Genomic DNA, 13,935 nt, shown 5'->3' on the forward strand with positions numbered 1-13,935 from the left:
CTGCTTAGAAAGCTGGTCATGACTTCTTCTTGTGGATACTACAAATGTCTGGGAACGCTCTGGCGGTCTCTAGGGGTGCAAACATATATTACAACTAAATTCAAGGCACGTCATTGACGCCACTTAACCGAGAAAAATGTTTCACTCGGTTACGCAATTTTTAACGGTTAATCGGTCAATCGGTTAACCATGGACACCCCTAATCGTTACACGTGAATATCGTGATATTATGTTTGGCGATACTGTATCGATTCTCAAAAACACTGTATCGATATTTATATATTTACATCCAAAATTCGTGGCTTTGTGTTCAGTTTAAACCACAGGGTGTATAACACCCAACTGCCCAACTGATACGTATTGTATCGCCACACTCTTGGCAATACACAGCCCTAGTGAATACCAGAAGGGCCCTTCAAGAGCATAAAAACACGTATGGAATTTGCCCAACGATTGGAGAAGTTCACCATATTGTTTCACTGGAAGACTGAGAAAAAGAAAAGAAAATAGGTATAATTATAATTTATTATAATTAAATAATTACAATCATTACAATTATAATTAAGTATAATTAAAAATGAAACGCATGGATGAATCGTTTCCAGATAATATCAATTGCATGCATTTAAAAATGCATAGGGTGAATATTTAATGCTGATTTTAATGCAGTATGTCACAACATTCCCAATTCTCACGTGCAAATAACATAAATCACTTTTGATTACTAACAGCCATACAAATATATCCACCGCATTATAAACAGAAATGGTAAAATCTCACGTTTCATCCATCTCACAGTACATAATCATAGCACCCAGCCCTAACATTAATTAGTTAGGCTATATTTTCCTTTTCATAAACTGTTAAAGATTAATTTGATTAGACATTCTTTTGGTTGCTAAAATGGATTAATCCACAAAATGGAACCTAGAAAAACCCAAATTACAAAAAAAAAACCTTGTGAAAAACAGATCTCCTATGAACAGCTATAGGACACAAGCAAGAGCTCAGTACAGACATACTGTAGCACAACACTGAACACAATCCCCGACACTCTGATGTGGACTGATCTCACACACTTCACCTGCACTTGTGACTCTCATAATCTGTGTGCAATGCAAACACACTGCCGACAGCACATCTATTCACCTCTGAACAAACACGGCAGAAATGGAAACTGGTGAACGTTCCGGCAGCCTGTGTGAAGTTATTCACAAATGTTTTCATTTCCAACTCAATCGATTGACTGATTTCTCAATGTGAACCCAACACCTCAACAAGTGTTTGATGAGCGCTCGCTTGTAAGAAAAATTGCAGTGCGAGTAGCAGACTGGTTTCCGATTGGTTTCCTGTAAAACCACAACAGTAAGACACATGTGATTGCCACAACAACCTTTATATGCAGCCTTTTCTTTTAAAATGTCTGAAAAGCTCACGCAGGCACAGATTAATGTTATAAGTTAAATAAGAATCCTACTGAGGTAAACAATGACATGTGCCACAAACAAGAGTTCAGAATGGGCAAAATGTACCTTTAACAACTTCAGTGTTAGTTCTAGTAGTGTTGTCAAAAGTACTGACCGCGATACCAAATCGGTACTGAAATTTTAACGTGTGACGTTTTGAGTGCTGTTGAGTGGAATCGTAAACACCTCTGACTGGCCATTGTGCTCACACGCTCATCAAATATGTCTGTGTTTGGATACAGCGATCAGCGCTTCACAAACATGTTGTAAATATACATCAATTATGCTTCTCATGCAGGCATCTATCAGCCTACCGGTCCGCTGGTTGACCCCTGCTTGTGCTTTCAAACGCTCCTGCTCCCACATACAAAACACTTTTCAAACACTTCCGTGTGTTTCAAACGGTCCTGTGTGTTGATCATTGTAGCCAATCACAGGCGCATCCGATGAGCGCGTGAGCACAACTGCAAATCAGAGGTGTGGTAGATTTGGTACAACAGATTTGGCTGTGGTACCGAAATTGGTACAGAGAACCATAACAGTTTAAGTTTCCACTCAACAGCGCTCAAAGCGGCACATTTTTTAAATTGCAGTAGCTTACATACAGCACAAGAAAGCTTGACTTCAAATGGTAAAAAGAAGAGAAAACAGTAATAAAATAAGAACACATAAGCAAAAACAAAAGTATTGCGATACCCTGCTATTACAAACGGTACGATATGGACTTTTATTAGTACTGGTAGCGTGGCGCGGGACGTGCTCGCACTACTGGACTCTAACCTGAAGCGCGCGCACACGCCTTTTAGACAACAAACATGCGATTGCCATTCAGAAAAACTTTAATGTTAACGATGTTGCATCTCCATCACTCTCCATAATAAAATGATAGTCTACTGTAAATATGGTTAACGTAATAATCGATGCACACTATGCTGTACAGTCTGAATCCCTGCGCTTAGATTAACATGGAAGCGACTGACCGCAGCTGCGGGTACCGGATATTAGGGCTGGGTGATATGGAGCAAAAAATATATATCGATATAGGATATATATCTCGATACCTTTACAGGAAAAATAACCCCTAAAAACTACAGCAAAAACAAATATGCCAAATACCACAAAATCTTTTTTTTTTTTATTGAAGTGCAGAGGTAGGCAGTTCATGTAGGAACAAAGTGCTTTTGCAACATTTAAAAAAAATGTCTCCCTGTTTACATAAATAATAATAATTTAAAGCAGCACTGGGTAACTTTTGCTCTCGGGGTCCCCCTACAGTTGGGAAAAAATAATGTCCTCAACTACTGTCGTAAGCTCTGTCATCCTACAACAGGGGATGCCATCGCGCGTGTATTTGTTGACATGACAACCCTGATAGCCCTGAACTAGTGATGCGCGGGTCGTCTTATAACCCGCGGACCCCGTATGTCTATTTAATGGTCGCGGGTGCGCGGCGGGTTGTAAAAATATATACAGTGGTGCGGGGCGGGCCAAATAACTTCATAAAAGCGGCCCCGCGGGTTGGTGCAGCACTAACAGTTCCCCTGATAAATGCAGGAGTTCACATGCAGGTGTTCTTCTGGCGTCGCGTGTGAAATGTCTTCATCCCAGGTACAGTCAGTGGCATATGTTTCAGCATGTCATATGAATATAATTTCATGGGTTTTATTTTTTTCAAACGCCAAATAATCGCGACGCTCACGTTTACAAGCCAGCGTCATTATAGTAGTCTATTGGTTCCCGTTTTACAGAATCTATATGATACTTCAGTTCAATGTTTGAGCGGTAGGTAATCACCATAACAAGCAGGACAACATCGGTCGGGCACGCCTCCTTCAGCTCACGCCGACGAGCAAACGCTGGTCCAATGTTGATCCTCGTCCTGCCTTTAATCCCAACCTTTTCTTTCTTATTTGTCTGTGCTGCTTAGGACATGACTATATTATCCGACGAACAAAGTTGGGCTCGCACGTCCGAATTTAAGGAAGTGTTAGTGTTGGTGGAAGTGACGTATATGCCGTAAAGCAGTCGAATTTTGTAGTTCTTTTTGTTCTCGGGTTACTACCCGAAACCCAAAGTTTAAAAGTACGATTAAAACGATACAGACCCCATCAGGCTATGGCAGACGTGTCATTCAACCTATTGTAAGTCGATGTATCATCACACGAGTCTTGAAAATATATTATGAAGGTTGAAAAGTTACCTAGTGCTGCTTTAACTGAAAAAGAAAATAAATAATACATATAGCCTTCTTTTCATTCATTTCATGCTTTCATAAGATGAATCAAAGACTCCTTTTTTACACTTAGAGTAAACAGTATGCATTCTGCAGAAAGATGGGGGCATGACTGAGATATAAATAAACTGATTTTGTCATAACACCACTTCCTGTTAAATTTGTATCAAAATTCAAACAGTAGATGTTGCGCTCTTTACTAAAGCGTGACTGAGGTCAAATTCAAGCACTTTCAAGGTCCATTTTGAAGATTTTTCCAGCACCTAACACCTCTGTAAATTACATACCAATACATTGTCAAAATTATTATTTAGTGATCATCACATTAAAAAGATAATAATGCTATAAACAGCCAAAATTGTGTTTCGTAAAGCAGAAGGATCAGATATTTAACCAAATCACACATTTTATTTATTTTAAATGTATCACTGTCTAAGTAGACTGTGCTTTCTATCTAACCTGCCTTTGGGGTAACTGTAAAAACGGGTTCAATTAACTTTCACTTCATTTATTGAAAATTTTAAAACTGCAAACATTCGTCTTTGAGGTAGACAGTCAATCGGATTCAGCTCATTGACCTTTTCTATTTTTAATTAATTTCTTTTTTTGTGTGTATGTCTAGGCAATCAAATATTTCTTCACAAGAGATCACTTTATATGATAAGGCTTAAGCTTTTTTTTTCATAAATATTGCTCAATTACCATTACAATTATCTCACAAATATGCTTACAGTGCATGTTCTACAATGGGGTAATTGTGTTGCAGTAGCTTACATAGAGCACAAGAAAGCTTGACTTCAAATGGTAAAAAGAAGAGAAAACAGTAATAAAATAAGAACAAATAAGAAAAAATAATAGCACAAATAAATCAGGTAGGCCTAGGTCTAACTGTATTCAGGTGAGAAACTGAATTAAAAAAATAAACAAGTTATCAACTTTAAAATAACATTGGCTTTTCATTGTAAAAATTAAATACATATTAATCTGTTAAAGTTACATAAGTTAATCAGTAAAGAGCAGCAAGTGATCTTTTGTCTTTTGTAGTTTGAATAACTGCTGCCCCCTTAAGACCTGACGCAAGCGTGGAATCAAAACACTGTTCCTGTTACTCATTCTTCTGAACTGTTTACGACAGTATTTACGTTAATACACACCCAGGTGAACATTGTAACATTTTTGTGTGTGTATTTGACCATTAATAAGCTGGGAAAATTAGCTATTTTTTATTTTATTTACTTGTATGTCAGAAGTCGGCTTATAACGGTATGTGCTCACTTCAGATATGAGCGCGAAATCTGCGGGAATTTGTAGAATTATGTGCAATCCTGTGCGAAATTCAGACCAATCACACACTAACACACTGTCATAAAGAAAAATCCAGCAGAACGCGTCGGCACGTTGGTGTTCAGAGGGTTAACCTGTCGGCCGGAGGGGAGAGCAAAAGGTGTAAAGAGGAGAGGTATCGTTTCGGATATTACATTATCGATGCATATCAAAAATATCAATATACAAACAAAATAAATCTTTGGATGTTTTCGCTCCCCTGAATGCCTTGCCGTTTGGTCTTCTCCCTTCCTGACCGGCTCCAATTCGTCATCGAAATCCATAACGTTAAGCTTGACTCTGAAGCTTTGATTCTCTGACTGACAGACAGCTGTTGATCAGTGACGTAGCCTATACGTGACTGCCAGCTCGCCTACAGTATAAACAATTAAATGGTAAACCTTTTTTAGTTAGCCTATCGAATCCTCTTTTTAAAAATATGTTTTTTGTTTTGCTATTATCGTTAAATCACTGAGCAAACTCGGAGCACTTCACCGGCGGTGACTCTCTCCTCGCGTGACATCCTGAGCTCGCGCAGCATCCTGAACGTTCTTTATCGCACTTTGCAAAGAAACTGGGCTGGCGGATATCGCGTTTTGTGAAAAAATACATTTTGTAGGAGCCTTAAAATGTACATTTTTAAATCTGATTAATGACAGCAATTAACACATATATTAAGGTACATCTAAACAGTGATTTCCAATAATAAAATCTAAATGTCAAAAATGGCGTTTATCGCGTTTTGCAACCAAACTCTTCATATGTATTGTACTCTCACTTATGCGAATTCCTAGCTAGCAGTTAATAGCGCAAGTTAAACAAATAGGCGCTAATGTGTACGTTAGGCTACAGTAAACTTTAGTTAGCTTACTTGAAAGTCAATGAGTAAGCCTACCTTTCATGCGACTCGAAAGAGCAGACTCGCCCATAGTGAAAAGCTGCAAGTGTTTTAGCAGACTTTACAAGAGGCACTTTGTGGGGTTTGTGGCCGTTTGATCCAAAATTTGAATTTAGCATCTTTCAGCCAACGCTCAATGAAACGACAACATGGGGGCGGAGTCACACATGGAAATAGACGGGCAGATCGCGAGCACAGCAGGTTTCATTTTAGGCTCTCCAAAATATTATATTTCTACATTTAATAAACAAACTATTTAGTCAGATAGGTATTTGTTGTAAAATAGTTACAATTTCAAGCATTTTTAAGCACTATCTAAAATTCAAGCACTTTTCAAACCTTGAAAACACAACATCAAAATTCAAGCACTTTCAAGGATTTCAAGCACCCGTACGAACCCTGGCCTCATCATGCGGATGTACACATGAGCCGATATTCACTTCTTTTCCAGTTACAGAACTAAATATGAATGTCAGAAGGTAGGCTATATGATAGGCTTAGGCTACAGCACAACTTACAGAAGAGCACTGTGTCTCAGGACACGATATGTGATCATTTTGACATTTTAACCGATAACCATGCGATTAGTTAGACACAAATCATAAAATGACATGATTGTGACCGCGTCTCGCACCAATAGTGTCAATCACCTGACTGGGTGAAACTTGCGATTTGAACTATGATGAACATTAATATTTCTTTATGAATTTTAGCAAGCAGTTGTGTTAGAAGGAAAACATGGTCTCTAAACTGAGTTTTGAACAACGCATGCGCTTGTCAACATGATAACTAATCCTCACCTGGTTGCGAACGCCGCTGTGTTCAATGAGACAACACGCGAGGGGAGGGTGAACAAAAGCAAGGAGGCGGGAGGCGCGCGAGCGAGGTACAGAGAAGGCAAACAAGCAAAGTGGTGGAATATACGAAATGTCCAAATCCATATCGAGTTTAAAAAATATCTTAATATTTTAAATATTGAGATATCGCCAACCCCTGCCGGATATCCTCACATTTTTTAATTTCGGTACAGTCTTGATACCGGTACTTGTGACATCCCTAATCTGTATCCGCCTGTTTCTCCAGCAATCAATGGGTGCTGAACTACTTCCGCTTTCTGGTATTGTGCTCTCTGGTCAGTGGCTAACCTCTACTAGCGCGGACCATGATATCGACAGTGAAGGCAACAATTCATTGATTAGAATAAGTTGTGTTTAAATGTTGTTAACATGAGCTCAGGTTCAACTTGTGCCTTTGATGGTTGCCATAATTCAAGATTTTGTCCGAAATGCTTAAAAGGGGGTCGCACACCGGACACACACATTATATAAGCAAAAGCTCAATTTTGAATCAACTTTAGTTTTTTAGTTTTTTTATTCAAAATATTCACAAAATTGTTACCTATGTCATATATAGTAACTTATATAATGGGTGTCTGATCTGAATAAAACACAGTCAAATTATAACTGTCTGAAAGGATTGTTATTGCCACTTCCATAGATATCAGCATGTTTTTGCTGCTACTTATGTGCATTTAAATGTCTGAAACCTAAAATAAACATGATGTGGTGAAAACACTGAATAGTTGTGATATGTGACGAGCGCTGAGCGCGTCTGTCTCTGGCTCAGCGCCAGCCAAAGCGGGAAAGCACGTTTGATGGCACCAAAATGAGGAACCTAAATATTCGAACATACGGCAGCACTCGCAAGCATTGAACATTGAAGTTTACAAAGAGAGACTCTTTTGCCCATGTTCTTCTTTTATTATCGCTGTTGTAGTGAATCACTGAGGAACCAGCACGTGAATCCATCGACAAACATAAACAAAGCATTATTTTTAAGTTACAACAAATATTTGCCTCATCATATATGAGATGAACCACATACGTCCACACCGCAGATATGTTCCTTTAGACAAGCACACTCGTGGTTTCTGTTTGCGTCATCACAACATTTTGGCCGTACTGTTTCGGTGATAAAAGTCTTTACCGAAATTGTTCGGCGGAAAATTGTCCATAAGTGCATTCTCGGTTTTCGGTGGCCTTCTACTCGGTACATCCCTAATAGACATGTGCCGATTTTCGATAATGCGATTTATCACGATAATGAATATGCACGATATTGTTATTGTTAAATATCGTAAATAATAATTTATTAACAATTTATAATTTTTTTATAATGCATTCAAGAATACTTTGCCCATCAACCCTATAAATGCTCAACACCGCTGTATTCTGCGTCAAAGGGACGCGCTCAGATATAAACAAGCCCAACGTGCGTTTGCACATGACTGAAACGGTGAAGGAGACGCGCTGCTGAAGTGCCGCTCAGTGACAGCAGAGGGCGCTGATGAACTGCAGAATGCAGCCGTTACCCCGGAAACCAGCAAACAAACAAAAAAACGCGTGTAGTTTTTAAAACATCCATTCGTTTTTGTAATCTCAATGTTGTTCATCACAGCACCAAATACTTAATACTTAAAGACTTAATAGGCTATTTATTTTCAAACTTAAACATTTTTATGTTTTAATCTGGACTACAACATGCCCTAATAATTAGAACTGTTCTGATTATTTGTTATTGTTCAGTATAACTTTGAGATACGACTTCATTAGTTAACATGTTAATTCATTATTATCCAAACTGACAATGAAAAATACTTATAAAGAATTAATCATTATATGTTCATTTCTTAGTTACTGTTTAATAACATTAAAATCAAAATCAAAATAACTTTTTTAATGGACCTAAGATAAAGCGAACAATGATCAGTATTTCTTAACTAACATTAACAAAACATTATACTTTCTGTACCAAATGTAGCTTGCTCAATCTTAGTTAATGCATTAAATAATGAGACCTTATTGTAATTTGTAAGCCTACCTGTTGTTCTTTATAGCCTAATTCTTTTGCAATTTAATCTGTTTGAAAATTGTACTTTTACAGCTCTGAAAAATATCAAGAGACCACATAACATTGATTTCTCAATGAGGGGTCTCATAATTTTTTTTTCCAGAGCTGTATATATTTTTGGTGCATTATTGTATTTAAACATTCAGTTATTTTTGTTCTAACAAAAATAGTTCTTAAAGCTGTTATGCTATGTCAACACTTTTTTTGCAACTTATTTCAATATCGTGATAATATCGAATATCGTGATAAAACTTCATCAATTAATCGCAACATGAAAAATTGATATCGGCACATGCCTAATCCCTAATGTTTATCCACCTCTGTTTTTTGTCCATTTGTGCTTCATCCATGGAGAAACACCGGCTTTTACAGCAAACAAGATAGCTACAAGCAATCAAACATATATAAGTCGTAAATAAGCTTCGAACAGGAAAAGGACAACCGAATTCCGGTTAAAACCCGCTATGAATCATGGGTAAATTCGCTAACCAGGAAAAAGGTGGATAGTGAAGCTGTTGTCTGTGCACTGTGGTTTGTTCACAACTATTGAGAGCTCCGTTAACCATGTGACTGTCTATGCCGCAGAGAGATGAGAGCATTTCACAACTGTTTTTCAACGCCTCTGGCTTTAACTGTTATGCTAAAGCACCAAAAAAGCTATTTATTGTTTGAATTTTGTATTCAATTTTAAAAGCTTAAATTTTTATATCAAAAGCAGGTTTGGCAGTTCGGCGTGAGACTTAGGCAAAGTGAGAGAGAGCCTAAAAGCGTGTTTACAACCCTGACTTATGATCGATTGGAACACATCTTGTGTGTGTATGTTAGTGGTGTCGAAGTTAATCGTCTCTTCGATGCATCGCGATTAGGGTTGGGTATCGTTTAGGTTTTTTGGGATATCGGTGCCAAAATGGTAAATTTAAAACGGCACAACCAATACTAAAAATTACAAAACAACGGATGATATTAAAGAATGTCTTTTTATCGATTTTTTTATTCTTTAAATTTAACAATTTATTTAAAGTTTAAAGTATACTTGAATATATAAATAGATTAGGGATGCACGGTAAACCGGTACTGGAAAAATACCGGTATACATTTTATTTAAAACGGTATGATATCATGATTTGGCACATTTTGGTATATGCTGCTTTTCCGAAGTTCACAGCTAGATGGCAGCGCGCTACCCAAACTGACCCGAAACAACCGGCAAATATGACAACAACATAGACGAACAAAATGGATAAAGCAGCTGAATCTCACTCAAGATGCCCAAAACGAATTAATAACGAGAGGAGTAGAAGTGAAATTTGTAATTACTTTGCTTATAAAACTGATGAAGAACCATCAAACCTAGCCAAGCAGCATCTGTCACTATTCTGACTTTAAGACTTCTTAAGAGATCGGCAGGTCAGTGAATCATTCAAACCATCTCATTTAGACATTTATTTTCTAGACATTTAGACATTTATTTGCAAAGGAATTTGCAAATTTTAAGAGATTTTTGCTGCAATTATTTCTCACAAGAAAGTTTTCAAATGACTGATTTAATGTGATAAGCTTTGCTGATTAATTTACTAATAAAAATTTGTGGTAATTTCCCACTTTATAAACTCAAAACTTGAATAATTGTACTCATTTGCGTACATTACAATATACCCCCACTAATATCAGACCGTGTGATATCGATTTAATATCGGTACTTCGGTATTAGATTGTGGTACCGTACCGAAGCCAAAATTGTGGTATCAAGCCATCCCTAAAATAGATACAATTTACTTAACAAATTCACAGTAAAACCTAAGCCACCATAACGCAACTACAATCAGCCTAATTTAATACTAAATAACAGTTACAGTACTAACAACAGCAAAGTGGTCTATATTCTTGGTATCCTCCAAACCAGCTTCAAGTCAGCATTATTTTGCAGAAATATGACCATATTGTCTGCCTAAATATTTAAGAATGCATCGCCTTATTGTTTCCATTGCGACGCATTGTGCTTCTCACATGATACACAGCAGCCACAATAACGCTGTATGACAGCTCAGCTGTATCGGTTTATTTAGCTTTTTTCTTTTTTTATTCATAATATTCACAAACTTGTCATGAACTAGCTGATATTCTGATTTTCAAATATTTGTAAGTGAATGTGTTTTGTCAATTAAATCCCTTATAATGATCAAGTTAGTTATATAATGCACGATGGGTGCCACCATAGTTTGCGCCTCAGAGAATCAGATCTGTCAGATTTACATAATGTAAATTTATCCACGTCTCACGAAATGTATGAAAATAACTTACCAGTAAACTGGGAGATGAAGAATAGAGTAAACTATATAGTAACTTATATAATGCGTGTCTGATATGAATAAAACAGTAGTTTTCACATCAGTTTTGCTGATACTTAAGTGCATTTAAATTGAAAACACAGAATAGTTATGTTATGTGACTAGCACTAAGCGCATGTGTGTATCTGCCTCAGTTCAATCCAAAGTGCGAAAGTATATTTAAACAGGGGGCGGCATCGAAATCTGCGTTCTGATTATTACTACATAAATAACCCAGAATTTATTTTAATATTAAGGCCTTTAATTCTGACAATTGATAACAAATATGAGAAACAAAACAACCAAATTATCATACTACAAGTATGAAAGTCGAAAACCATCCTACATGATACTTAAATCCAAGCAACAAAAATAGCACTACCATTTGAAGTAAAAAATTATAGGTTGAAACTGAAACTAAATGTATACGAAGCTGGTCGAAACCGAAACTATTTATTTATAATGCATGTTAGCTTGTTTAAATCATTCAAACCCAACTATGCAGAACATTAAAGAAAGGTTTTAGGATGCAAGGGCTGAAAAATAGCAATGTTAACATACCTTGTTCATGTTTCCTGCTTGCTGGGGATTCATGGTATTGTGTGCCCCCATCTGTGGTGAACCCTGGGTAAGCGTCTCCGCCAATACACTGCCAGAAACACCCGGCCCGGCTCCTGCTCCCACTGATGGTCCCTGCATCCCCTGACCCTGGTATTGCATCCCTGGAGCTGCCCTGCCTCTTCCGGCCGGCCCCATCACCCCATTCATCATCTGCCCCTGCTGAGCCATGTTCTGCCCCATGAGTCCATGAGCCTGGTTGTTATTGTTCAGCATGGCTGGGTTGAAACCCGCATTGAGGCCCATACCCGGACTATTGTTGCCCTGACCGGTAGGGGTGCCAACCTGTTTCGGAGGTTGGGTCTGGTGACCAGGTGAGCCCTGGCCCATGGGACTCTTCCCCAAGGCACCCAGCTGGCCACCCATTCCAGACTGAGGGCTGAGGTTTCCACCCAGACCAGAGCCGCTCCCTGCCTGCAGGAGCTGAGACAGCTGCTTGTGCTTGGCAGCAGCATCTGGGACGTTGCCCCCCATCCGGCCTCCCACCCCTCCATCTCCATTAGAGGGCATGGACATCAGCCCCAGGTCTCCATTGGGTATCAGCTCATCAGGAAGATCGTTTTCCAAGTCGAACAAAGACACAAAGTCTAAAAAGAGAGGAAAAAGTGGGTATTAGCACAGTAGTCATCATTAGTAAACCGATATTTCAATTAGAACAAGTCAACTACCCAATATCGGTTCATTTTCACTTGATATTAGGTTGACAATTGGCCCGTGAAGGGACAACTAATCCAATTAGAATTAATTGACAAGAATTTCTAATAAATGTACCCTGTAAATGAATATTGTACGTTTTCAGTTGTGAAATATTTTGTGAATTGAGGAAATTGTGTACCTCTTAACTCAGGGTATATGCAGGAATCCTGAAGTTAATTTCAATACCTTTTTAAGACTTTTTTAAGACCTTCCCAAAATATTTTAAGACCTCATCGCACTTCAAGTTCTAATCGGCAACAAACCTTTAATAAACAGTTGTAGTCGAATGTAGACTTAAAATCTCTATCGTAGGCCAATTTTGTATTGTTTATATTGCATATCTGTTTTACAACGTATGGAGGGCGACACATTACCTAACTGCGCATTCCACAAAATACATGACGTCACCCGTAGACGGCGTGCGCCAGGGATGGAAATGAACTTTTTTCAAAGTCTACCACTCAATGTTTTTACCAGCCACTGTTTTGTTTTTAACAAATTAATACTACAAGCTCTACAATACTTAAGCAGTTTATTTAATCTCAAGTCTCAATGAATTCCTGACATTTTCACGATGATTTGTGGTCTTTTATGGCTTCCAGTTTTATGGTTTTTAGTCCCAAGAATGAAACTATTCGTTCTGGCATCTTTGAAGCGTGTTGACAACATACTGAGCAGAACATTGTCAGTAGGGATGCACCGAAATCAAAATTCTTGACCGAAACAAAAAAAGAAGAAACCAAAGCCGAAAACCGAAAAATAAAATTCAAACTAGATTGTTTAACTCGACCTCACTCATGTGTTCATTAAATAATAATGTACAGGTCTACTGGCCTGCAGAAAGGTACAGCAATTGAATAAAATAATCAAATGTAAAATAACTGCATATTTAACTGTTTAAATGAAAGATTAATCCTTATTAAACTTACAAAAACTATTCAATCAAGAGCATTGTTTAATGTCAAACTAAATATAAGGACATCACTCAGGCAGCAGTAAAGGCTACTGCGCCTTTAAGACCTGAGGCAGGGATATGCTCGTCTTTCACTTAAGGCATATTTAGACTATGTCTGCTAGGATACTCATCAAGATGGACATGTTGACATACTTCTTGTGTGAGTTTGTCCATTTAAGCGCAAGACTTGAAAGAGAACTCAATATTTGCGCGCTGTGAGACTCGCGCGCGCTCTCGGATGATGCACAGCATCAGATCTTCTCTCAGCGCGCGCGAGTCTCACAGCGCGTCTTCACGCGAGTGATGACGGAGAAAACGACTGGTCATATGCGCACATACGGCAGCACTCCCATGCATTGAACAAAGTTTACAAAGAGGTGAAACAGCTCGGTAGGTGAGGCGAGTTTACCCGCCACAACTCAAAATCAGCCGCATTTGGCTGGTGGCGGCGCTAATGTCCATCCCTGGCGCGCGCGCTCCGAGCTGATCTCAGACTGAGCGCCCCTTGT

At 38.3% G+C, this 13,935-nt stretch overlaps 1 protein-coding gene across 5 annotated transcripts in view; it reads right to left on the reverse strand.

Annotated features, from left to right (window-relative positions):
• crebbpb (CREB binding protein b) overlaps positions 1-13,935 on the reverse strand; it is a 97,006-nt gene that overhangs the window by 49,978 nt on the left and 33,093 nt on the right. For all 5 annotated transcript variants that reach the window (XM_067422650.1, XM_067422642.1, XM_067422634.1 and 2 more), the window contains exon 2: positions 11,719-12,362. In XM_067422650.1, the coding sequence (XP_067278751.1) occupies positions 11,719-12,362 (644 nt within the window). The remainder of the gene's footprint in view (positions 1-11,718; positions 12,363-13,935) is intronic.

Source organism: Pseudorasbora parva, chromosome 2 (genome assembly GCF_024679245.1).
Source record: "Pseudorasbora parva isolate DD20220531a chromosome 2, ASM2467924v1, whole genome shotgun sequence".
Classification (NCBI taxonomy): domain Eukaryota; kingdom Metazoa; phylum Chordata; class Actinopteri; order Cypriniformes; family Gobionidae; genus Pseudorasbora; species Pseudorasbora parva.